This window comes from Mustela lutreola, chromosome 7, assembly GCF_030435805.1.
Source record: "Mustela lutreola isolate mMusLut2 chromosome 7, mMusLut2.pri, whole genome shotgun sequence".
NCBI lineage: Eukaryota > Metazoa > Chordata > Mammalia > Carnivora > Mustelidae > Mustela > Mustela lutreola.
In genome coordinates this window covers 87760193-87788068 of record NC_081296.1, presented here as the reverse complement: position 1 = coordinate 87788068, position 27876 = coordinate 87760193, and the positions used below count along the sequence as shown (strand labels likewise).

The 27876-nt window shown below is 36.0% G+C and overlaps 1 protein-coding gene across 9 annotated transcripts in view; it reads left to right on the top strand.

Moving 5' to 3' along the window:
- The window catches only part of HEATR5A (HEAT repeat containing 5A), a 114729-nt gene that overhangs the window by 65082 nt on the left and 21771 nt on the right, over positions 1-27876 (top strand). For 6 of the 9 annotated variants that reach the window (XR_009355603.1, XM_059181845.1, XM_059181841.1 and 3 more), the window contains 11 exons: positions 2489-2678; positions 3949-4118; positions 6859-6885; positions 9118-9256; positions 11968-12147; positions 15236-15475; positions 17224-17405; positions 18981-19049; positions 21365-21544; positions 24586-24808; positions 26354-26602. Coding sequence is in view for 8 of the 9 variants with exons in the window: in XM_059181845.1 (XP_059037828.1) it covers positions 2489-2678; positions 3949-4118; positions 6859-6885; positions 9118-9256; positions 11968-12147; positions 15236-15475; positions 17224-17405; positions 18981-19049; positions 21365-21544; positions 24586-24808; positions 26354-26602 (1849 nt within the window). In the remaining variant the exon portion in view is untranslated. The remainder of the gene's footprint in view (positions 1-2488; positions 2679-3948; positions 4119-6858; positions 6886-9117; positions 9257-11967; positions 12148-15235; positions 15476-17223; positions 17406-18980; positions 19050-21364; positions 21545-24585; positions 24809-26353; positions 26603-27876) is intronic. The other 3 variants (XM_059181843.1, XM_059181842.1, XM_059181844.1) reach the window with 2 other exon arrangements.

Here is a 27876-nt window from a genome sequence, read left to right as displayed (position 1 = left end):
TCTAGAGTATATATTCCCCTTATACAAAAAAAAAAGAAAACTGGAACTTACAAAAGCGAAGTATCTTACTCACAGCTGAAAGCCAATAAATCATGGAATCAGCTCAAGAACATAAGTCATTTATTTATTTATTTATTTATTTATCAAGAACATAAGTCATGACCTCTACACCCATGTTCTTAACCAGTTAAGAACACAGTATACATCTTATCCATTTCAGTTAAAATCCTCATTCTCTTGATATCTTACTCAAATCCTGAATGACTATTTTTCTCTCTGCTCTTTTTCTCCACTTATCTTATCTCTGCCTTCCTTGTATGTTCCTAATAGCTATGGTAGTATTTTTTGGTTCTTTGCAAGTCCCCCGAGATGTGAAGACATTTATTTTCCTGAAAGACTTTCATCTTGCCACTTCTCTACCAAAAATTTGGAGAAACTGCTTATTGCTTCCTAAATCACCTCATTCAAGTCCTATCAACTGACCCAGGAACCCTGTTATTACCTGAAAGTACTTGCTTTTCTTGTAGATGACCTGCCTATTTTCATCCAACACGTGCCTTTCTCATATCTGCATTTATATTTTTCCTGTTCTTTTCCCTTACTAATCCTGTCTGATAATCCAAATTTTCTAGTGTTCTGGGATCCAGTTTAACCACCTTCTCATCAGATTTCAACATCCCTAATCCACAGTTAGATCTCATTCTTTGAATTACCATATTACAAATCATCTCCTCCTCCTCATCGTCTAGTAGTTGACTGAGTTAACTTATAAGGTGTTCCATTTTTTTATCCTCACTTATTATAACACTTTTTATTCTATTTCCCTTCTTCCCCTTTGAGAAGTCTGTTGTGAATGCACATATTTTTATATCAAATACTTTTTTTGTTGATCAAATACTTTTAGTGGCTTCCAGTATCATCAAATCTTACTCTTCTCAATTACTACGGTATCTTACTTAACAGTTAATGTTTGTAGCATTTAAAGTACTGTAAGCTTTCAAAAAAAATAAAGTACTATAAGCTTTCTTACACATTCATTGGTAAGAGGGATAAAATTTTCTCAGTTTCCGAAATGGAGACATTTTTATGTACTTAAAACATACATAGAAGTAGAATATACTATAAGGACCCTATTATACCCATAATCTGACTGCATTGGTTATTAGTATATGGCCATTCTTGTTTCATTCACTCGTTCATTTGTTCATTCATCCATTAATTCATTGGTGGCTTAAATAACAGAAATTTTATTTTCTCATGGTTCTGGGGGCTTGAAGTCCAAAATCAAAGTGTCACTCAGTTTGGTTTCTTCTGAGCCCTCTTTGTTTGGCTTGCAGGTGGTCACCTCACTGTGTCTTCATTTGGCTTTTCACTGTGCTTGTGCATCTCTAGTGTCATTCTGTCCAGATTTTCTCTTCTTAGGACACCAGTCACATTGGGTTAGGGCCTATCCTAAAAGCCTCATTTTAACTCCTTTAAATACCCTGTCTCCAAAGACAGCCCCATCCTGAGGTATTGGGAGAGGCTTGTTCATTTAAACCAGAGATGACATACGTATTTTATTAAGAGCCACATAGTAAATTGTGTACACCTTATACGTCATGCAGTCACTGTCGGCTACACAATTCTGTCATTGTAGCAGTAAAGCAGCCATAAATATGTAAATAAATGAGCATGACTGTGTTTCTGTAAAGTTTTATTTATAAAAACATGACAGGTCATATTTCACTCAAAGGCATTTCATTTGTTTAATAGAAATAAATATAGACTTATTTTATACATATACTTATTTTTATATGTTTATGAAAGTGCACTTAAGTGGGCACCTCTGTGAATAAAGTATACAAACTAAATACACCATGTAACCAGCACCTAGATCAAGAAATAGAACATTATCAATACCCCAAACGCTTTCCTCATGTTCTCTTCTAGTTACTACCTGTCCCACCAAGGATAACCACTATCCTAATTTGCAACATCATATATTAGTTTTGCCTGCTTTTATACTTTATATCAATGGAATCATATGGTATGTACTCTTTTATGTCTGGCTTTCTTCCAACATTATGTTCAAGAGATTTGTCCATATTACTGCATGTATTTGTAGATTTTGTTGAATCTTTTATTTATTTTGAATCTTTTAAAAACTGGAATTTTTGTTCACATAGATTAAACAATAAACAATTTTTAAAAACTAGATTCACTTCAGGCTGTTAGCTAAAGAACCAAACATAGCCTTGGAATTCTTGGTGCTGAGATTTTGTTTACCATTCTAAATTAGATGATTGTCTTCCATTGTTTTTTACTGAATATTTGAAGAGAAATCTTTTCTTAAACTTATGTTTTCCGTTTTTCTTTCCAGGCTAGTAATAGCACACAAATTACTTTGCTGTTACTTTATCACTTGCTTCAACAAAGACAGTTCATTGTGTTTTATGTTTCTTAATGCTGCTATAGCATTTTAAATTGTTTTTCTCTATCTTCACAGACCTGGGCACTACACTCACTATCATTGATAATTGATTCTGCTGGCCCACTCTATAATATGCATGTGGAACCCACCCTTTCTCTTATTATAATGTTATTATTAAATGTGCCTCCTACTCATGCTGAAGTTCACCAAAGTCTTGGTCGCTGTTTGAATGCCCTTATTACTACATTGGGTCCGGAGTTACAGGGTATGCATAGCTCATTTTGTGCTTTTTACATTAAGAATATACATAGAGGGGCGCCTGGGTGGCTCAGTGGGTTAAGCCTCTGCCTTTGGCTTGGGTCATGATCTCGGGTCCTGGGATCGAGCCCTGCATCAGGCTCTCTGCTCAGCGGGGAGCCTGCTTCTTCCTGCTTCTCTGCCTGCTTGTGATCTCTGTCTGTCAAATAAATAAATAAAATCTTTTAAAAAATGTACATAGAAAATTAATTCATTTCTTATTACTAACTCAAATACTTGTCAGTGAAGTGAAGTTTAGTTTAGCACAATGTTCTATGCAAATCCATGGGCAGAATGTTGAGAGTCATCTTGGGAAGAAGACTTTGACTCCTGAATGTTGACATAATAGAATATAATGTAGAAACGAGAAAACTTAATGTAAGCTCCACCACTACTTAATTGGATGACCTTTGGAAAATCTTCGGTCTTTGTTTTCCTTCTCTATCAAATGAGGGAAAAATTGAAAAGCCTTTGTAGTTAACACATAGTAGGTGATCATATATTTTGTGAAATGCCATTCAGTGTGATTTCTTTTATCTTGAAAAGACAAGGAGTACCATATTTAGAAAGATAGATTTTTTTTTAAAGCTTCCCTTTCAATGAAGGTGATAGACATCAAGTGGAATAGTTTAAACAACTCATCTCCTCTAAAAAGTAAGTGACCCAAGTCCCAAAGCTGAGATAATCTGATCTGTTAAATATAAAGTCTGTGATTTTAATATTTGAAAGCAACTCAACTGATACAAGCAGAGCCAAGTTCATTAGTCATTTCTAATTTTACATTTCAAATAATTTGATATAACCTAGTCTTAGGTTTTTGTAATGATCTATGTTGACATAAATTTTTTCAAAATAAGAATAATGAACATAACCTTAAAATCTGTCACCTGGATTATCCCTGCTTTTTTAGAAGAAATTTACTTCACAGATCCTTAAGTTTAAAATTGGTATTAAAAAAAATTTAGGGGTGCCTGGGTGGCTCAGTGGGTTAAAGCCTCTCCCTTCAGCTCAGGTCATGATCCCAGAGTCCTGGGATTGAGCCCCGCATTGGGCTCTCTGCTCAGCAGGGAGCCTGCTTCCTCCTCTCTCTCTGCCTGCTTCTCTGCCTACTTGTGATCTCTGTCTGTCAAATAAATAAATAAAATCTTTAAAAAAAAAACATTTAAGCTTAGTAATATATGCTTAAAGAGGAATGATTTCATAGACCAACTATTCAAAGTTCTCTGCTTTCATTTTAGGTAATAGTACTTCCATTTCCACCTTAAGGACTTCCTGTCTTTTGGGTTGTGCAGTGATGCAAGATAACCCAGACTGCCTTGTTCAAGCTCAGGCCATTTCTTGCCTTCAGCAGCTTCATATGTTTGCTCCAAGACATGTCAACCTGTCTAGCTTGGTCAGCTGCCTCTGTGTGAGTATAAAATTAATTAGTCTTAGTTTTTTTCCATTGGAAACTTAGGTTTATTTTAATTATCTAGTCTGTGTACAATAGCTATTTTCTCTTAATACTTTCTCTTAATTCTAGTCTTTTTTAAGGGGTGGACCAACTTTTATATAATCACATTTTAAACCTCTCATATATTGATTCATTTTTCTTCTCTTAATGATGAACTTAATATTTGGAATATTTATTCATTAGTCAACAAACATATATAGGGTGCTTAAATGTGTCAGGTACTGTGTAAATGCCATAGTACATGGAAATATTTGTGATGTCTTTGTTTTTCCTTTTCTTTTTTCCACATAATTACATATAAAGTTCCCTCCACCCCAGATGGGCAAATAACATTTTCCCTTAATATTCTAGTGGCATGATCATCAATATTGGGGTTTTAAGAATATGTTTAATAAGTATGACAAGATGAATGCTAAAAGTTCAGGTGAAATGGTTCATAATCGTCAATGGTTTTAAGATTTACCTTGTGTATCACCAGTATCTGTTTGGACTTGTCTTAAAAATTGAGTTACATTTGGAATTAAAAGAACACCATTGCCTTTAAACATTTTCTGCCCTGGCACAGCACACTCGCATTAGTAATGTGACCATTGAGAATCATTACTTTAGACAGCCCTTTCATTTACAAGCTTGAGGCAGGATGTGCAGCATTTCAGACCTTGAAAGAACCTCAAATGTCATTAAAACCAACCTTCCCAATAAAAAAGATAAATCAAGGACCAAAAAAGTCAAGTAATTTGCCCAAGGTGACATACCTAGTTATAGTGGTAGTTCTAAGTCAAATCTAGAATCCACGTTTCTCAACTTATTTAGACCCCATTTCTTTTCTTTTAGTCCCATTTTCTTTCTCACTGACTTCATACTTACGGTTAGCTCTTAATCTCAGTTCTGCCAACTCCTAGTTTTTGTTGCCTTAGGAAGTCCCACAACCTCTTCCAGCCTTAGCTACCTTGTTTATAGAGCACAAGGATTACACAGGATGCCACCTGTAAAGGCACATGTCCCAGGTACTTAATAACCAACCACTCAATGCATAGTAATTTTTATTTTCTTAACATATAACTTATATATTATATTAATCTTTGTAGTGACTTTCGCAAAGTTATATAAGACTCTTATAAAGAGGATGCGACTGACTCTTCTGATAGAAACTTGGTTCCTTTCTGGGTTAAACATGTATTGGAGAAAATCGTGCTAACTGGATTTTACCTTTACCACTAAATGACTTTTCCCTAGGAATATTATTCTTTCTATTCCAAGAACCATTCCAAAACCAATTACTGAGAAATAGCCACTCCTTTGCAAGTTGTTCAAACTTTCACTTTTCTTGTACTACCTTTTTTTTTACCCCCTTGAACTATAGTAGAAATTTTCCATTGGTAGCCTTTTGAAATTTAACTGATGTGTGAATTTATTTACTAAGTATATTGAGAAATAAAGAGCAAAACTTACTACTAATTCTTGAAGAATTAGATCTGATCAAATTTGTTGCTTTTTTTTCCCCAGACTGAGAAGGGTTACATATAAAAAAGAGTAGAGACCACTATCAGATTTTTGTTTCAGGAGCAGTCAGAGCAATTGAGAAAATCAAAATTAACAGTTGACTAATCTTATTTATGTGACTCTTATTTAAGCTATAAATTGACTTTTCTTATACAAAAATCATTTAAAAATTACAGTCACTATAGTTAATTTTGTCTTAATTTTTTAGTAAGTTTTATTCTGAATTTATTAGATTGAGTTTATTATAGAGTATTTCCTGTAGTAAGAAAATTGCTTTTGCTTTCCTATTTAACATGTTTATGATCAGATTTTCTTTTTTACAGAGAATTTAATTACTTAGCATGAGATGTTTTCATATTAATTGAAACTCCCTGAATATTCAGAATACAATTCATCATTAAGAAAGAATCTTAATGGGGCGCCTGGGTGGCTCAGTGGGTTAGGCTGCTGCCTTCGGCTCAGGTCATGATCTCAGAGTCCTGGGATCGAGTCCCACATCGGGCTCTCTGCTCAGCAGGGAGCCTGCTTCCTCCTCTCTCTCTGCCTGCCTCTCTGCCTAACTTGTGATCTCTCTCTCTCTGTTAAATAAATAAATAAATAAATCTTTTAAAAAAAAAAAAAAAAGAAAAAAGAAAAAAAAAAGAAAGAATCTTAATGGAAAGAGTTTTCTTCTAACTGCATGCTGTTTAACTTCCATTCTGAACTTGGTCTTAGCTACACTAGCAATTCTGAGTACTCTCAGTTTTAAAAGTTGGCTTCCAAGAATAAAAAAATCTATAATTAACTTGTGATGAGGTAAACCATTAACTTTGTCCCTTGCTGGACACCTGCTCATGTGAATGCAATCCAGATCTCTCCTTTAACACTCATGTGTACTTGATCTGGCTTTGTTATCGAGGCTTAATGAGAGATTGCAAAGGAAAACCTTATTACACAAGTGTATATTTTTTAAGTTTTTGTATATTTTATAGCTTTATATCTTGAGTTGAGTATTTCCAAGATCTTAGCTCAACTCATATTTTAAAGTTGGAAAATGAAGTATTATGGCATATTTTTAAGCTGAAGCTAAGCCAATTTGAATGATAGCTCTATCAATATTTGTATTTTAATGCTTAGCTGACTGTTGTCAAAGTCATCCTACTATTTATCTTTTGGTTTTGTCATGACCGGTCTGTCATTTGTTTTTGTGCAGGAGATCTTGTTGGATAATTCTGTGTTGGTAGGTCCCTGACCCTCAATTCCTAACTTTTTTTGAGGTTTGCAATGCTGTTTCTTTGTGTCGTTTTTTTGGATGTAGATGTTCTTGTTTTCCCCTGCATCTCTTTGTTTAAGCTAACCATTAATGTCAAGTCCAGTATGTGTAGCATGTTACATGGTGTTTATTTAATACCACTGTAAACGGATCTTCCCTAACCTTCTCCAGCTGGTGCAGTCACTCCTTGCACTTAGTTTTGCATCATTTTGATTTATGTATTCATTTCAGAAAGGAATTGTAATTATGGCTTGACTTAGTTTTTATACTTTTCCTGCTTCGTTTGTTTGCCTTGACTCATTCTTTTCCTCTTCCCGATATAAATGCTGGAGAATGACATGGAGATATTAAGTGTTCCATTTTGCTTTGTGCGACTGACTGCCTTCAATCTTTTTTCTACCAAACAAGTAGAATACTTTTAAGCATGCTTTCTCTAAAAGAGTGTTTGACCAGCCTGAATAAATGCTGCACCTGCCTTGAATTATATGTTTATAAAACTCCAGTGAAAATAACTAGTAGATTCATTAACCTTTCTTTAAAATTGCTTCATAGTATGCTTTTTTTGTCATTGTTGTGAAATGCAGCCATAATTTTGGGCATGAGTAAACTTAATCTTTTTACATTTTAACTCCTCTTTCCTATGTATTAGTTTCTAACGATGGTTCTTTAACATGACTTGAATGACATTAACCAGACTTTGTGAATGGCATTCCTTTTTCCACTTTTGAGCTCATGATATGACTTGAGTGTATAATAGGATATATTTATAAAGCAGTTCTCATTCCTATGTTTTACTGATGATACATTCACAAATCTTTTATGTTTTTTGGCATCTGATAAAATTTAGGTTTCCACTCTCTTTTCATGTGTTTCTTACATATCAAAAAACAGCTGTCACCGCCCACTCTTTTTCCCAGAATTTATCCTCTGCTCTTTTCAACAAACTCACCTACTTCAGTCCTGTTTTTCTCACATACACCAGATCTAGATAAAGGTCACAATAAGAATTACGTTGTTACTTCTCACATTTTGCTTGGAAAATCAGTAGTGTAACACACAATCTCATTGTCGTAAAACACACTAAACTGGCCTTTACTTTCATAGTTAGAAAAAAAATAAATTTCAAAAACTCTATACTTTATCCTACTTATGAATCACTGAGTTGGAATTTGTATCCAGAACCTTTGACTTGTTTTAATTGTTCATTTAAGGTATATTACAATCATATCATTTATTTGAGTAGCTACAACCTGGTGAGATTCACATTTGTTCAGATACTTCTAAGTAAAAAGAATATGTATTGAGTTTGTCATTATGAGCAAAAATATTCTGCAATGTATACGTCTTTGTACATATATGCATATCCATATGTAAGTTGATATACATATATGTAAAACTTGTCTGTAATGTGTCTCTAGAGAGTGTTTTTGGTGAATATGTTTTCAGTAAAACTCATTTCTGCCTTTATTTGAAAATGCATTTACTTACTCTGTATGACATCTGAATAAAATACTACTGATAGAGACTGTTAATTATAATTAATAATAACCAACATTCATTGAGCACATACTATTTGCCAGGTACTGTACTCAGCCCTTTTGCATGTGTCTTTGTGTTAATTTTGCAACAGCCCTGTGACATGGGATAGTGTTATTTGCATTTTACAAATAAGGAAACTAAGGCATGGAGAGGTTAAATAATTTGCCCAAGGTCACACGTCTAATAAGTGAGGCAGTTTGACTCCAGAGCTTCCCTTTTAACCAGTATGCTATACTGCTTATATGGATTTATATAAATTTACTTAGAGAATATATAAATTTACTTAGAGAATCATAAAACATTATAATGTTGCATGAGCGCAAACATCTGAGCTATAAATAAATTCTCAATTGTATTTCTTTTATCTCAAAACTATTTTACTCATATAAATTTTTATTTTCTAACACTCAAGACGCTACTGCTTGGATTTGTGTATGAATATTTGTGTAATCAAGTACATGTGCTACTCCTTTAACTGTGTCTAAGAGTAAAAGATATGTACTAGAATAGTTTGAAGAAGTTGCTGTCTATTTAATAAACTGCATCTAGCACAGTAATGGGCTGGACAGAATCAGGAAGGATCCAGTGAATGTCTATTAGACTTAGTGTGAGTGCCTCCAAGAATTTCAGCTCTTTCATTTCCCAAATGCTATTTTTCAGGTGAATCTTTGTAGTCCCTATTTGTTATTGAGAAGAGCTGTACTGGCTTGTTTACGTCAGCTTGTACAGAGAGAAGCAGCTGAAGTTTCAGAACATGCTGTTATGCTTGCTAAGGATAGCAGAGAAGAGTTGACTCCAGGTAATTCTTTTTTATCAGCATTATTTCCAGCTCAGATGATTTAAGTTTTAATCTTAAATCTTTCATACAGACATGAGTTTTTAAAATGAAATATAAAAGTTAATATGTAATGTTTTATTTTTTTTTTTTTTTTTTTTTTTTTTTTTTTAAGATTTTTTATTTATTTATTTGACAGAGAGAAATCACAAGCAGTCGGAGAGGCAGGCAGAGAGAGAGGGAAGCAGGCTCCTGGCTGAGCAGAGAGCCCGATGCGGGACTCGATCCCAGGACCCTGAGATCATGACCTGAGCTGAAGGCAGCGGCTTAACCCACTGAGCCACCCAGGCGTCCCATAATATGTAATGTTTTAAACCTGCCACAAGAGATAGTCACTAACAGTTACTGTCATTCCAGCTGGTGATGTTACTGGTTTAGAGCAACGGTTTTCAAACTTAGACCCCCAAGCTAGCAATATCCACCTCACTGAGAACTTGTTAAAAATGCAAATGATTGGGCCCCATCACAAATCTGCTTAATCAGAAATCTGGGAGTGGAGTCCAGCAATCTGTTCCCTATGTTTTATAATCCCTGTTAATGAATTTGAGAGCCTCTCAAATTTTAGAGCAAATTTTTTCACAACAAACAGTTGAAGTAGGATTTAGCCTTTAAGTAATTTACCATATATGCCTGTAATCTCATTTAATAAAACTTACCATAGAAGAGTCTTCAGGTTAGAGGGTTTTTATGCCTCTTCTTTATTTTAGAGCTGAATTAAAGGATTTCTTAGCTGGTAAGACTTAAGTATATACTTCTTTATTTTAAAATTATGTGGTAATGCAAATATGCATACAAATTCAAACAACCTACAAAAACAGCAATGGTAATATCTTACTCTTTTATGTATATAGTTTCCAAAGTGGTGTCACACTTTTAGAAGGTCTCAGGCTTCTTTTAGAAGGTCTCAAAGCTTTCCAGTATCTAAAGCTCTCAGAACAGTGTGTTTTACTGTCCTGCTGTGCTCCTTAAATTAGTTTGTTGTTACATTAAAACTTTAAATCTGACTTGAGTTAATCAGCATTGCTGAACTGGTATAGTTGTTATCAGACAGGTTGTAGAACTCATTTGAAAACTGTTGATGATTTACCTTAACCAGAGAAATTTTAATCTTATAATTGTATGAGATATTCTGCCCAAGTGATCTTCAGTTTTTATTCACCACTGAAATTATCTGCATCTTTTGCTTTGACTTTGATTGTGTAAACATAATGTATATTCCTAGAATTCTTGAGTTAGCTATGTGAGTAAAATATACTAAAGAACTTGTTACATGGGCGCCTGGGTGGCTCAGTGGGTTAAGCTGCTGCCTTCGGCTCAGGTCATGATCTCAGAGTCCTGGGATCGAGTCCCGCATCGGGCTCTCTGCTCAGCGGAGAGCCTGCTTCCCTCTCTCTCTCTCTGCCTGCCTCTCCATCTACTTGTGATTTCTCTCTGTCAAATAAATAAATAAAATTTAAAAAAAAAAAAAAGAACTTGTTACATAATTCCCTTTTTAAAATTTTATAATTTTTCATACTGATGGATAAGTTTAAAGTAATGTGTAGTGAAAACATATATTCACCTACTTATTATCTTTATGGCGCTCATTTTATATATCTTACTCTCTTTGTATATATACATAGATGCAAACCTTTTGCCAAACCATTTGAAAGCAAGCTGCAGACATCATGACAACTTACTTCTAATACGTAATATTCTCCTGCATGACCACACATCATTTCCACACTTAATAAAATCAACATGATTTAGTAGTGATCACAAAATGTGCAGTTCTCACACAGGTTTCCCTAGTTATCCAAAAAATATCCCTTATAACTCCTTCCTACCCTCCCTTACCACCATCCAAATTTAGGTTCCAGCCATGACTCACACATTGGTTGTTCTGTCTCTTTAGACCCCTAATCACTGCCCCCTTCTGATCTTTTTTTTTTTTTTTTTTTTGAATTATAGTTGACACACAGTGTTAATTTGTTTCAGGTGTACAGCATCATGATTCAACAAGTTTATATATTATGCTTTGCTCACCGCAAGTGTAGTTATCATCTGTCACCATACCATGCCATTAGAATACCACTGACATAGTCCCTATGCTGTACCTTTTATCCCAGCAATGCCTCCTTATGGTCTTTAAAAGATAATTTCTCTTTCAAAAAGATCATTCTCTTTCAAAATAGTGTAGTAGTAGCATAATCTTCAGAATCTAAATGCTTTCAGAAATGCTAAATAAGCTAAATTTTCAAGAGAAAATGTATTTGTTCTTTTAGCATTTCCAGAATTAGAGGAAGTAGTTGCTAGACCAAGGCTTATGTTTCTTCTTTGAGGTGCTTTATTACTTTGCAATGAGAATATCTGCATATAGTATTTTATTTTTTTATTTTTTTTTTTTTTTTTAAAGATTTTATTTATTTATTTGACAGAGAGAAATCACAAGTAGATGGAGAGGCAGGCAGAGAGAGAGAGAGGGAAGCAGGCTCCCTGCTGAGCAGAGAGCCCGATGCGGGACTCGATCCCAGGACCCTGAGATCATGACCTGAGCCGAAGGCAGCGGCTTAACCCACTGAGCCACCCAGGCGCCCCTGCATATAGTATTTTAAAAACTTTTTTGAATATGTGTACTTCTCATATCGCAGTTTTGTTTTCTGTATTACTTAGATCATCGATTTTCTTCTTGTCAGATGCTAACATCAGAGAAGTGGGCCTTGAAGGGGCATTATTGACCTTACTAGATAAAGAGACAGATCAGAAGTTATGTCGTGATATCAAAGAGACTTTAAATCATATGCTTACATCTATGGCAGTGGATAAGCTCTCCTTCTGGTTAAAACTTTGTAAAGATGTACTTGCTGCATCAGCTGGTAAGTATTGGTGGTTGCCATTTAAAATAAAATTGAAAATGAAAATGTTCTATATATAATTATTTGCTGGTGATAGTTCATCAGTTTTGTCTTGAGTATTTGTATTGTAATTGCTTGTTGCTTTTTTCAAGTGAAGATTTTAGTGTTTACATCTAACACTTAAGCCTATGCTTTTCTTATTCTTCTCATTATCTTCTGTGACTTCCCTGTATAAAACAAACTAAAAAGCAGTTGTTTATACTATGAAAGTGATGTCATGACTTTGAGTAGCCCCATCATTTATTTTCATATGTACAGTTTTTTTTAAAGATCTTACTTATTTGACAGAGCAATAAGCAGGAGGAGCCACAGAGGGAGAAGGAGCCCCATGTGGGGCTCAGTCCCAGGACCGCAAGATCATGACCTGAGCTGAAGGCAGATGCTTAACCAACTGAGCCACCCAGGTGCCCCCATACATATAATATTTGAAGGACTGCATCAAATCAGTCCTTCAATTTCTGAAAAATTATCAGAATTTGCAACATTTTGAGCAAGCGAGTTTCTATACACTCAATAATGCTGATTTCAAACAGTGTTAGAAAACAGTGTTGTTTCCCTATTTTCTTTCTCAATATAAGATAATTGTTAGTGAGAAAGTATATAAGAATCTTTCAAATTTTTATCTGTGGAGTAAGACGATAAATGAGATAAAGAAAGGAGATAAATCAGTTCTGTTCCAGGTGCTATACATTCTTTGTCTGATTTAATCCTTTAGCCATCCAATGATTAGGAAGCATTATTCTATTTCACACAAGAGAAAACAAGACTTGGAAAGGTTAGGTAATTGACCCAAAGACACACACAGTTGGATTCAGACCTTCCCCTGCATGACTTTAAAATCCAGCTTCCATAATGCTTGCGTGGTTCAGTCAGTTAAGTGTCCCACTCTTGATTTCTGTTCAAGTCATGATCTCAGGGTTGTGAGATTGAACCTTGCATTAGGCTCCGTGCTCAGCACACTTTTCTTGATCCTTTCCTCTGTTCCTCTCCCTGCTCATTTTCTCTCTCTTTTTGTCAAATAAGTAAATAAAATCTTTTTTTTTTAATTTTTAAAATTTATTTATTTGTCAGAGAAAGAGAGAGAGCGCGCACAGGCAGACAGAATGGTAAGCAGAGGCAGAGGGAGAAGCAGGCTCCCTGCCAAGCAAGGAGCCCGATGTGGGACTCGATCCCAGGACGCTGGGATCATGACCTGAGCTGAAGGCAGCTGCCTAAGCAACTGAGCCACCCAGGCGTCCCAGTAAATAAAATCTTTAAAGTGAAATAATAAAATCCAGCTTTGTATTTCAGTAGCTCTTAAACTCAGTTACTCAAGCCTCATAAGTTAATGTGTTGTCTGGATTATATGAAAGGAAAAAAGATATTTTAAAAAGAATTTTTTTTTTTTTACATTCTTCACTGTCTACCTTGGTCCTGTTCCCTTCCAGTGATTTATATCTGCTCTTTTAAGTACTATGCTCTGCATGTTTTCCATCCCCACTACTTGAGAACTTAAAAGGACTTTTCCTTTGAGAGAAAATCTGTATGTGCTTTTTTTTTTTTTAAGATTTTATTTATTTATTTGACAGAGAAAGAGAAATCACAAGTAGGCAGAGAGGCAGACAGAGAGAGAGGGGGAAGCAGGCTCTCTGCTGAGCAGAGAGCCCAATGTGGGACTCGATCCCAGGACCCTGAGACCTTGACCTGAGCCGAAGGCAGAGGCTTAACCCACTGGGCCACCCAGGCACCCTGTATGTGCTTTGATAGATAGGTTGATTACACTTTTCTGGTGTCTCACCTTTTTTTTTACATTCATATTCCTTGAGCTTACTTGCTCAATTTTATTTCAGCGTTTGTTCTTTATCCTTTGTAGTTTGGCTGCATCCCTTCTTAGGAAAACTTGCTTTTCAGGCTTTTTTGGCTTACTTAGTCTTAAGACTTTGCCATAATTTTGTGACATCTTTGCTCTAACACATTCAAATTATGTTGACATAGAAGATAATTTAAGGAAAAAATGTTGCTTTTTTAAGCATTCGTTCCATTTTAAGTCGAGCTAAACAGAGTTAATAAGTTAACAGTTTAAATAAATAGGAAAGGGGGCACCTGGACAGCTCAGTGTGTTGAGCATCCAACTTTTGATTTCAGTTCAGTTCATGAATCTCGGTCCTGAGATACAGCCCTGTGTTGGATTCTGCGCTGCTGACTGAGCATGGAGCCTTCTTGGGATTCTCTCTTTCCTTCTGTCCCTCACCCATGCTCTCATGTGTACATGCACACACTCTCTCTCTCACTCTCCCTAAGAAAAGAATAATAATAATTCATTCCTCACAGGCTCTAGCCATTATAATAATATGAATCTATAAATGACAGCAATGGGTCTATCCTAAGAAAAATATTTTCAGACATTTTCAAATGGGTTCAGGAACCTTAAATCTGTTCAAGATCCTAGTGTTAAAACAGCCTCCCTAGTGCAGTCCACCATGCTCCATACCAGAGAATGTTGAGCTTCCTTAAGCATAACCCTCTACATACAACAGACTGATAATTGTCCTAGTATTTAGTATCCTGTCTGTAGTATCATGTTTGGTTTTTCACTGTGACTATAATTGAACAACTTTGTCATTTTGACCTGGAACATTTTTTTTTTTTTTTTTTTTTTTTTTTTTTTTTTTTAAAGATTTTATTTATTTATTTGACAGAGAGAAATTACAAGTACACTGAGAGTCAGACAGAGAGAGAGAGAGAAGGAAGCAGGCTCCCTGCCGAGCAGAGAGCCCGATGCGGGACTCGATCCCAGGACCCTGAGATCATGACCCGAGCCGAAGGCAGCGGCTCAACCCACTGAGCCACCCAGGCGCCCGACCTGGAACATTTTTTAGAGCATTTCTTTAAATATCGCTGTTGTCTGTAGGTATTAGATGTGATCATTTTACATTTTACGTGATTATTTTACATTGTTAAAGATGTATGATTGATCAACAATTCTAGTGTGAATTTGAAGTCATTTGTGTTCCTTTATAAATGTATCTTACATTTGATTTTAATTACATGTATTCTCCTTTGGTAAAAGATTTTACAACTGTAACTTGTGTGGATACAATGCAAGAAGAAGAAGGAGAAAAAGAGGATGATGCCTCAGTTCTGACCACCAGAAATGATGACAAATCATATCCATTTACCAATCCCCGTTGGGCTACTAGAGTCTTTGCTGCCGAATGTGTCTGTAGGATAATTAACCAGTGTGAGAATGCACACAGCGCACATTTTGACATTGCTTTAGCACAAGAAATGAGAAAAAGGGATTCAAGAAGTAAGTAGCATAAAAATGAAAAGACCAAACGATATCCATAGAAATGCTGCTTATGTTTTTAATATTAATTTAAGAAGTAAAACTAGGGCGCCTGGGTGGCTCAGTGGGTTAAGCCGCTGCCTTCGGCTCGGGTCATGATCTCAGGGTCCTGGGATCGAGTCCCGCATCGGGCTCTCTGCTCAGCAGGGAGTCTGCTTCCTCCTCTCTCTCTCTCTGCCTGCCTCTCTGCCTACTTGTGATCTCTGTCTGTCAAATAAACAAATAAAATCTTTAAAAAAAAAAAAAAAAAAAAAAAAAAAAAAAAAAAAAAGAAGTAAAACTAGAAAGTAGTTTGTATTCTTCTAAATCAGTTATGAAATTTGACTATAATATTTGTATAAGCTATAAAGCTACCATAGTTTAATGTTTATACACATTTCAGTGATTTAGCTTCTTAAATTGTCATTCACATTTGTTTAATTGACTTGTGCATGACTTAAATTTATAGAAAATAATCGTGTTTTTAAGTAGTACATGCATAATCACAAATCACAATAATTTTGCTTGTAGATTATTTTAGTTTTGTGAATATTACCCAGAAAACATTAGAGCCTATCCAATGTAAAGTAAACCTGCTTGCAAGGCCATTTTGACCTTTTATTCTTGAGTTTTATTGTTTGTATCTAAAGGGGGTATGCGTACATACTGTGGCTTGATGTCTAATTTTCAAAATTTACTTAAGCACATTATGTTCAAAGACATAGTGTGTGTATCTAAATGCTATAGATATATTTTTTACCAAATAAAAAAATTATATAGCAAAATGTTGCTATTGCAGTATCTATGAATTAGGAATATGAATTAGGGAGTGTGAATTAGGTATCTCTGTTTTAATGATTTTTCAAGCAGGTGTTTATTGAGTCTCTTTATTTGTGATAAGCACCATTCTAGATACTGATAGGTAAAAAATTAGTATATCATATATGCTTACTGATTCCTTTCTTCCCAATTAAAATTGTAAGTAGCACTAAGATGAGTGGTTTCTTCATTGTGATCTATAACATTCTTATTAAAACTAGTCCCAGGTTTATTTTAAGTAAAGGTTAGTTGTACCACTGAACATTTTATTGTTGGGATATTGTTAAGTGATGGTCCTATGTCTCTCCCCAGTAGAATTATTATACCAAAGAATGAATTGTAGGAATGAAAGGAATTCTCATTTATAATTTTATAGCTACAAATATTTTTTATATTCCTATCATTTGTATGTGTGCTAAGACATACAGAAATAATATAATCTAGTCCATATAAAGAACCACATAAAACTATGTTTTGCAAAAGGAACATTTAAGTCTTTTCAGCTTCAACTTGACATAATTACTGTTATGCTGTTTAATTACTGACTAATTCATCAAAACCCAAAGTTTCCTAAGTACCTTCTAACATGCTTTTATCAGAAAGTCTGAAAAAAGTTTTTATTGAAGGTACTGTTAGCACTCTTTTAAAGGATGCTAATTTTGTCTCTGGCTTTTTAAAGCTACGTAATTGTTCGCCTTGGGAGTTTCTGTGTGTGATCATTTGCAGTAGTGCAGCAAATCCAGCTTTGAAGTCTGTATTTAACAAACAGTACAGCAAAATAGTCAATCAAATCAGAGGTATTTAAGAAAGTCTAGAAAAGTCTGAAATTATAAGGAAAAGAAATGATCACTTAATGTAAATCTTAGTTTCAATGTATGCTTTTTCTTGATTAGATTTGTTTAATCTTGTAGATGACTTTTTGGTGCTACATCTTGCCGACTTAATTCGCATGGCCTTTATGGCTGCCACGGATCACAGTGACCAGCTCCGTCTTTCTGGCCTTGAAACACTGTTAGTTGTTATTCGGCGATTTGCATCTATTCCAGAACCAGAGTTTCCAGGTCATGTGATTCTGGAACAGTATCAAGCCAATGTAAGCACTTTCTGTTAGAGAATTTTATTTTTAAACACCTAGGATTAAAACAAAACAAAACAAAACAAAAAGGAACACCTGGGATAAAAGTCTGTGGAACTAACTGGCATGTCACTTTTTAAAATGTAAATGAGTATATGTCTCTGCTAATATATCACCCATATAATCATTTTATAGAAAATTATGTTTGAAGAAGAAATCTTAAGTAAAAACAAAGTGGTACATAAAACAGGTCCTTTGTAAGGTTACAGGTTAATTAAAAACTTCTTGGTAATTTGGGGGATAAAGAATATTGCTAATTAAAATCTTTACAAAATATCTGAATATTAAGATAGCACAAAATCATTAGTTAATATTCCATTTAGGCTGTGTGCATGTTTTTTCTTAAAATCATCACTCCTAGATTAAATGTAACCTTTTTTTTTTCTCAGCTTAGAAAAGAATTCAGGTTCCTATTACTGATTCTGTAATCTTTTTAACTGATGTTTCACTGCTGCATTGAGCAATGTAGGAAGAACAGGGACGATAACAGAATCCTCACATGTAATCCTCCAGCATCATTCATCCTTTCCTACCTCTCCTTATGATACAGAGGCAGCTTCTGTCAGCTAGCAGTTAGGGAGACAGGAGGAGTTCACCGGTTAGTTAGCTTTCTCCATCAGATTTTCCTAGCGGGAAAAGCTTATGTATGCTCTGGGAGAAAACAAAAGGAAGGAATAGGAGTTATGTAGAACTACCATATTAGAATGAAATACTACAATTTAGCTTAAGGGCAGCTCTCTTATATTTTTAGCCCTCATAAAATTGCAAATGAGGGGTGCCTGCCTGAGTCAGCAGGTAAAACATGAGCCTCTTGATCTCAGGGTTGAGTTCAAGCCCTACATTGGGTATAGAACTTGCTTTAAAAAAATTGCAAATGATAGAAATATGATTACAGCTCACTTAAGCTGAAAAGGAGAGTTGTTTTCAAGAATCTCAGTTGTGGGGCACCTGGGTACCTGGGTGGCTCAGTGGGTTAAGCCTCTGTCTTCGGCTCAGGTCATGATCCCAGGGTCCTGGGATCGAGCCCCTGCACCCGGCTCTCTGCTCTGCAGGGAGCCTGCTTCTCTCTCTCTCTCTGCCTGCCTCTCTCCCTACTTGGGATCTCTGTCTGTCAAATAAATTAAAAAAAAAAAAAAAATTTCAGTTGGTTCTGCTTTCTTCTACATTTGCTTTATTCTCGAGTTTGCTCTCTCTAACTATTATCAAGATGGCTCTTAGCACCCAGTCTTAAAAAGAGATGGTGCTTCTGTGCCGGTACTCCCAGCAGACATCTTTAGGAGACCTTGGGTCCCTGGAGTTAGGCAGTGCTCTCAGCTTCGTAACAACAACGTGGGCAAAACGTGGGTGAAAGAGAAGGTTCTCCAAAGGAAAAATGAGGTGCTCCTATCTAAAAGAAGATACATTGAACAGGCAGAATCACAGGTATCTGGAATACCTATTATAAACAAATAATTTTAAAATAATACTCAAAAGAGAAAGAGTTTGTGCTAACTTACTTATTGATGCTTGATATTTCATATCATTTATTGCCAGGTAGGAGCGGCACTTAGGCCAGCCTTCACTTCAGAGACACCACCTGATGTCACTGCCAAAGCATGTCAGGTAAATGGTTAAAAAGACAAAGATTAGATGCCTGGGTGGCTCAGTCGTTTAAGTATCTGCCTTCAGCTCAGGTCATGATCCCAGGGTCCTGAGATTGAGTTCAGCCTCGGGCTCCCTGCTCCACAGGAAGTCTGCATCTCCCTCTGCCCCTCCTCCCACTTGTTTGCTCAATCTTTCTCTCTCTCTCTAATAAATAAAATCCTTATTAATTAATTAAACAATGTTTAAAAAGTAAAACCCTCTGTTAGGAGGCAATTCTTCAGTTAATATTTGATACCAGGAGTTCTACATTATAGTTGTCTAACCATTAATCTCAGCTCCTCCTTTTCCTTTATTTTTTAAATTTAGAGAATTTTCCCTTCCTTTCATGTAGCTACATGGTAATCTATTATTGGATATGTCATAATATATTTAACCAGTGATGGATGTATGGGTTTTTTTTATCTTTTGCTATTACAAATATTGCTGCAGTAAATGACTTTACATACAGGTCACTTTACTGGGTACAAGTGAATCTGTGAAGTAAATTCTGCAAGATTGAATTTCTGGTTTAAAGAATATATTGTTGGGGTTTATCAATTTAAACTCCTCCCAGCATTGTATGCAAATACCTGTTGTCCCACAGTCTTAACAACACTTTAAGTTGTCAGACTTTTAGGTGTTTGTCTATATGATGGGATGAAAAGGGTATCTTCGAATAGTTAAGTTTTAGATTTATGTTTCAAGTAAGACTGAGCATTTTTTCATGTATCTAAGCCATTATAATATATAATTGTTTCATTTTTAAAGATTTTATTTATTTGAGAGAAAGAACACAAGTGATCATGAGCAGGGGGAAGGGAGGGCAGAGGGAGAGGGAGAAGCAGACTCCCCACTTAGTGGTGAACCCTACATGGGGTCAATCTCAGGACACTGAGATCATGACCTGAACCCAAGTCAGAAGCTTAACCCACTGAGCCACCCAGGTGCCCATAAGAACTGCTATAATAGATAATTTTAAAGTTACTTTTTAAGGATAAATTGTCAGGCACTCAATATCCAACCCTAAATGACCTGCAAAAATTAAAAGCAGAACTAGCTTAAATTGAATTATTTATAATTCAATTTATAATGGAATAAAAACTACATTTAGTCTGTTCTTTCAACTTTATTTTATTCACTTGTATCTAGGATATGTTTGGTACCTTGATTATTCAAAGAACTGTATTAAATGTTGTATAAAAGGCACCTGGGTGGAACAGTTTTGTTAAGCATCCAGCTGTTGGTTTTGGCTCCAGTCATGATTTCAGAGTCATGAGACTGAGCCACACTTCAGCTGCTGCACTCAGCGTGGAGTCTGCTTAAGACTCTCTCCCTTTCCCTGCCCCCATGCACTCTCTTGCTCTCTCCCTCAAATAAATAAATAAATGTGCTGAATCTCTGATTTATTATCACTTCATTATTTGTGTTCTTGCTTTAAGACATTAAAATCTTGTGAAATGAGACAGGAACTGAATAAATAGAGGAAGAGGGAAATTAATTTTCTCTAGAGAAAGAAATACTACGAAATCCAAGAAAACCAAACAGCCTCCGATAATTTAGCAAACTGTTTGCTTTGGAGAATTATTAATGATGCTTTGTTTTAAAATACTTTCAGTATCTGGGACGCCTGGGTGGCTCAGTTGGTTGGGCAGCTGCCTTCGGCTCAGGTCATGATTCCAGCGTCCTGGGATCGAATCCCACATCGGGCTCCTTGCTCCGCAGGGAGCCTGCTTCTCCCTCTGACTCTGCCTTCCACTGTGTCTGCCTTTGCTCGCTCTCGCTCACTCTCTCTCTGACAAATAAATAAATCTTAAAAAAAAAAAAAAAATTTTTTTAAATTAAAAAAAAAAAATACTTTCAGTATCTTATTTTCAAAGTAAAATCTTCATTGGGGTTTTAAATGTTAAGTTCTTTATCTTTCAACAGTCAAACTAATTAACCATACAGTCTCTGCTTTTAAAATAGTAATATGAAATAAGATTGAAGATTTAATTCAATATTAATCCAAACATTTATGAAAGTGGTACCTTTCATGGCTTCATTTCTCCATATTTATAAAATCTGAAACTCTTTGATTTTTATACTTAGTAGCACTGGTTTCCTTGCTCAGCCGTAGACTTCATTACCTTTTGAAATGCTGGCTTTTGACTGGCATTATCAGCAGGATCTATTGGGTTTCCTGAGAAGAAGATGATTTCAGTGTCTAGATTCCTGAGATATGGTTAGCTCTGCTGAGCTCACAAAGGGGAGGTATCTAATTTTTAGATGTAACTTTTGATCTTCTTAAAAACCAGGTTTGCAGTGCTTGGATAGCAAGTGGAGTTGTCAGTGACCTTAATGATCTCCGGAGAGTCCATCAGTTGCTTGTTTCATCATTAACAAAAATACAGGCTGGAAAAGAGGCTCTGAGTCACTTATATAATGAAAGTGCTTCTACTATGGAGATCTTAGCCGTGCTGAAAGCCTGGGCAGAGGTTAGTGCTTCTCCATTTATTTATTTATTTATTTATTTATTTTTTAAGATTTTATTTACTTATTTGACAGAGAGAGATCACAAGCAGGCAGAGAGGCAGGCAGAAAGAGAGGAGGAAGCAGGCTCCCTGCTGAGCAGAGAGCCCAATGTGGGGCTCGATCCCAGGACCCCGAGATCAGGACCTGAGCCAAAGGCAGCAGCCCAACCACTGAGCCACCCAGGCACCCCTGCTTCTCCATTTATAACTGGAATTTTATTTTATTTTATTTTTAAGATTTTATTTATTTATTTGACAGACAGAGATCACACGTAGGCAGAGAGGCAGGCAGAGAGAAGAGGAGGAAGCAGGCCCCTCCGCCGAGCAGAGCCTGATTCAGGGCTCGATCCTAGTATGGGATCATGACCCGAGCCGAAGGCAGAGGCTTTAACCCACTGAGACACCCAGGTGCCCCAACTGAAATTTTAGAAGTTGTTAATAAATACTATAGGCTATATGCTGAAATTAACTACTTAAAACACAACTAAGTCTGTTTTTAAGGTTAACAAAAAGATTTTCAATGTGAGATTTCTTTTTATGCTCATTGATTTTTTTTTTTTTAAGATTTTATTTATTTATTTATTTGATAGAGAGAGAAAGCACAAGTAGGCTGAGCAGCAGGCAGAGGGAGAAACAGGTTCTCCACTGAGCAGGGAGCCCAATGTGGGGCTCAATCCCAGGACCCTAGGATCATGACCTGAGCCTAAGGCAGCCGCTTAACCCACTGAACCACCCAAGAGCCCCCTGATTTTTATTTATTTACTTATTTTTTTTTAGCCAAGCATTCTATAATATTCTTTTCTGTCTGTTATCTGCTACTTTAAGCAGGGGCAGCCATGAGCCAGAGAGACTAACCAGAAATCAACTTTTATTGAAACCTGAATTTTGGAAATATGGGTTTGCTTGTATGTTCTATCAATTCTGTATACATACTTGAATGTTTTTTCCAGCGTTCTTTCATAGAATGGCTTTTGAATATTAAATTATAGTTCTTTTCCAAAATTAATGAAATATTATAGGGAAATGATTAACTTTATCTATTTTTCTAATGAGGAAAAGTTTACTTTGAGAATGTAAACATATATGAAAGTAGAATAATATAATGTATTCATATATACCCACTTTGGGGCTTTGACAGTTCTCACACTTGGCCACCCTCAGTTCATGTATCATTTTAGTAAAGATATATAGTCTCAAATTACAACTGAGAAAATTAACCAATATGTAAGAAAGCATTTCCTCCATTAAAGCAAATTAAAACCTGTAGATTAGAGTCTATTTTTGCCATTACTTGGGTTTGAGCAGCCTTGGTTAGGAAGTAGTTCTGGGGGCACCTGGGTGGCTCAGTTGGTTAAGCGACTGCTTTTTGCTCGAGTCATGATCCTGGAGTCCCAGGAGGAGTCCCAAATCGGGCTCCCTGCTTGGCGATGAGTCTGCTTCTCCCACTGACCCTCCCCCTTCTCATGCACACACACGCATGTGCTGTCTCTTTCTCTCTCTCATTCTCATTTTCTCTATCTCTCTCAAATAAATAGAATCTTTAAAAAAAAAAAGAAGAAGAAGAAGAAGTAGTTCTGCCTAGATTTAATAGCTGTAACTAATGATCTTCAATAGTCAGCTTTGTATGCTTTTAAACATTTGCTTTTAGTAGAGCAAGCAAATTTTCTAAACTCTGTAACCAATTTTGTAAATAATTCTCTACTTATATAGTGTTCTTTTCATATGAATCTCTGGGTTCTTCCTTAAGACTGACCAACAGGGGGCGCCTGGGTGGCTTCGTGGGTTAAAGCCTCTGCCTTAGGCTCAGGTCATGATCCCAGGGTCCTGGGATGGAGCCCAACATCAGGCTCCTTGCTCAGCGGGGAGCCTGCTTCCTCCTCTCTGTGCCTACCTCTCTGCCTACTTGGGACCTCTATCTGTCAAATAAATAAATAAAATCTTAAAAAAAAAAAAAAAAAAAAAAAAGGACTGACCAACAGGTTGTGTGTAATTGAGGTCCATAATCTGCTATCTAAAAATCCTTGGAGCCAGATTTGTTTGGAATTCAGAATTTGGGGAATTTTTGAAAAGTAATACAGTACATATTCGGGGTGCCTGGGTGGCTCAGTTGTTAGGCATCTGCCTTTGACTCAGGTAGTAATCTCAGAGTCCTGGGATTGAGCTCTGCATCTGGCTCCCTACTTAGTGGGAAGCCTGCTTTACCCTCTTCCACTCCCCCTGGTTGTGGTTCCTCTCTCGCTGTCTCTGTCTCTCTCTATCAAATGAATGAATACAATCTCTTAAAAAAAAAAAAAAAAAGGTAGTACAGTGCATATTCCAGGTATGCCTCCAGGAAATTGCAGCAATACTGTAGAATCTGTAATTAATATATCTGTAGTAAAATGTTTGAATATTCACACTATGTTGAATAGAGACTATAAACGGCCTCATATAAATTCAGTCAAGTTTGCCAACAGATTATAATTACTTTTCAGTGTTTTTTGGATTTTAGAGTTGTAGATAGAGGGGTAGTACATGCTATATCCTGTGTTGAATACTTTCACATGCTGTAGTCCTATAAACAGTCCATGTTCAGTCTGTTTATGTAAACTTTTTGTAGTGATTTGGTAGTAACTTGGAAAGAAAATATTTTCCATATTTCAGCTTACTGCAGTTCAGAAGTGGGCACCTGAAGCCATATGTTGAGGTGGATTATAGGGCTATAGCTAAGCTTAGTGAGAAGAAAGTTGTGATCATGTAGTTATTGCTGTCAAGGGATATAAAAGTGCAGAATGGCAGCATATTTGTCAAGTATTTACTCTCCATAATGCATCTCATTATGCATTATGTTTGTCCGCCCCAGTTTGTCTGTGTATGTATGTATGGGTATGTAACCTTCCTGGTATCAGAGTGCATTTGGAGTCCATTATGCTCAAAGGTGAAGTCTATCTCCTCGGCAAGATAAAAATATAGCACCTTAGTAATGGGTACAAGATCTTCCTATTTACAAATTAACCCTGTAACAGGTCTACATAATTGCTGTAGAAAGACATAAAAGCCACAGACAAGCTTTGAAGACTACCACTTATTCAGAAGACTGTGTCAGAAATGAGTCATATTCGCCAGATGGACTGCTTGACTTAGTCCACGCAGACCTGGGCACACTGAGTAGGCTCTGGCTTGCTGCGCTTCAGGATTTTGCTCTCTTAACATTGCCTTCAGAATTTGCTTCCCAACTTCCTGTTGAAGGTAAGAAGTTGTAAAATATGTACATAATTCCAAGAGTGACAATCAGTAACTTTTTAAAATTTATCCTTTCGCAAGTAATTTCCATTTATAGAACAAGCATGTAAGAATTGCTTCAGGGTAAATACACTGACATTTACCTGCTAGATAATAAGACATGCACGTCTTACCTCACAGGGTGCTGCCAAATTGTTCTCCAAGCAGTTGTAACAATTTAGATGCCCACCAACAGCATTTTTCTGTTTCACTAGATTCAACAGCATGTTTCTGTTTCATTAGATTCAACCATTATATGTTGTTGTACTTAATAATTTCTATCCATTAGGTGGATATGAAATAGTTTCTCATAGTTTTATTTTGTTATTTTGTTGATTGAAAACCTTTTTTCCTGGTTTCTGGGCTAAGTTTCTTCTTCCATCAGTCACCTACTCATAATCCTTGTCCATTTTCTACTTGGTATTTGTCATGATTTTACTGATTTGTTAATCCCTTATCTAATTTTAGTATTCTTTTTTGTTTTTTGTTTAAAAGATTTTATTTATTTAAGAGAGAGATCACAAGTAGGCAGAGAGGCAGGCAGAGAGAGAGGGGGAAGCAGAGAGCCCAATGCGGAGCTTGATCCCAGGACCCTGAGATCATGACCTGAGCTGAAGGCAGAGGCTTAACCCACTGAGCCACCCAGGTGCCCCAGTATTCTTCTTTTGTGATTGTGTGTCTCCCAAGTCTATAGCTTATAACTTTTATCTTTCTAAAATTAGTGTACTCATTCATTTATGGTTTATGGTTTTGTGGAATACCTGATAAGGTTTTTGTTGTTGTTATTATATTTTTAAGATCATAAAAACCTAGAATCATTACAGTTTTATACTTTACAGTTTGGGCTTAGTTTAGCTAGATTTTGTGTGTGTGGAATGAGATAGGCATCTAATTTTGTTGTCAGTTATCAATCTGCATTTTATGGATTGGATATTTGGATAGTCATTTTTATTCATGTTATTCCAAAATGCTTTTTTTTTCTCTTTGATATGAATTTCAGGTCAGCTTGTCCGCTTCTATTAGAATTTTAACTGGAATTATACAGAGAGAGATAGGAGTGTCTAAAATACCTTTCAGTAGCATCAAAACGGAAATAAATTGATTTATTGGCATGGTATGTCAGCTACTAGTGAATAACAAATACAGATCAACCTAAGTTACTCTAGAAACATAAAGTTAGGCGAAAAAACAAATTCAAAAAGGTTACATACAATATGGTGCCTTTAAACACAAAATAACACATTATTTATGAATGCAAACATCTGTTGTAGGAGTGAGTCACACTAACTTGAGGAAAAGTGATTACAGAAGGAGGGATAAGAATTAATGGTATGGGGGCACCTGGGTGGCTCAGTGGGTATCAGTATTTGTTTCAAACACATATCACATAAATTCCTTAAAGGAACTTCTGGGATGATGGGAATGGTCTGTTATCTTATAACACAGAACAGAGAAAATGTAATTGAGCTAATCTCTTTTATTCCTCCTGAAACTGCTTCTGCTTTCTTGTAGGTGGTGCTTTCTACACATCAGAGACTAGTGAAAATGCAAAATTGCATTATTACAACTCCTGGGCACTTATCTTGCATGCTACAGCATTGTGGCTTACTAGCACAGGCTTTGTTGTTGCTGACCCAGATGAAGGAGCATCTCATCTCTCAAGACCTGTAACACCAACTTCCATGTGTCAAGGTTCATCATCTGGGGCAACGGTAAAGTCCCCTGAGGATGTCTGCACTGATAGATTCCATCTTATTTTAGGTCAGTAAAAGAGCTAACAAGCTCCTAACCTTACAGAGTTTTTCTTGAGTCGTGCCTTACTGCCCATTTTTCTTTGTTAGGTGTTAGTGATAAACTTGACATAACTGAGTAAACTTATATACATTTATAAAAATGCAGATTTCTGAAATCCCATTACAAGCTGGCTTCAACATCATGTTCAATGAATTATAGAAATTATAAGACAATCCTAGTTTTTTCCACACAGTTTTTTGAAGATTCATGTAATATCTATAAATTTTTTAGATTTCTTTCTCTCTATATTAAAAAATACCAATATACTGAAGATGGGGTTCACCTGCATGCCCCCCCATCTCTTACCTGTGTTTCAAGGATTGTAAGTTCAGAAAAGTATACTCAAAGGTACAAAATTGCAAGAAAATATTTAAGGTCAAGGAGATGAGATTTTTAGATTACAAAGTTTAACCCATTCCTTGGATTTCCTGGAACTTCATTTTTAAAGTGAAAAATCTTTCTAAAATAGAGTGAGTTTCTAGAATAAATGAGAGAAATGTTTTTCATATTTTACCTAGTTCTTGGAAAACAACCCATTCGATCATTATCTATGAAGAAATTATTGATTAAATGAAATATAAGCATTACAAAGATAAATGATTAAATTAAGTAAGGTTTATGGTTCACAGAATTTCTTTTATTACTCCTTCTCAGGCCAGACATGACTACATTTTCTATATCCTTGGGTATATTAAACTTTGTTTCCATTTGCCTTGCGACAAGAGTTTTTTAGAAACAAACTTGCAGAATGAAGGATGACAGTTACTATGAGCATAAGCTGTGCAGTTTGACTACCTCAGTTCAGATTCTTCCAGTACACCACTGTAACTGAGCTTGAGCAAATTATTTTTTTTTTTTTTTTTTTTTTTTTAAAGATTTTATTTATTTATTTGACAGAGAGAAATCACAAGTAGTTGGAGAGGCAGGCAGAGAGAGAGAGAGGGAAGCAGGCTCCCTGCTGCGCAGAGAGCCCGATGCGGGACTCGATCCCAGGACCCTGAGATCATGACCCGAGCCGAAGGCAGCGGCCCAACCCACTGAGCCACCCAGGCGCCCCGAGCTTGAGCAAATTAAATAACTTAAGCTGTATGTGCTTATCTCCCTCTCAGAAAGAGGGTTAATAATACCGTGGAGCATGCGACTCTGGATCTCAGGGTTTTTAAGTTCAAGCCCCATATTGGATGTTAAGATTACTTAAAAATAAAATATTTTTTTTTTAAAATACCTACTTCCTCAGGTAT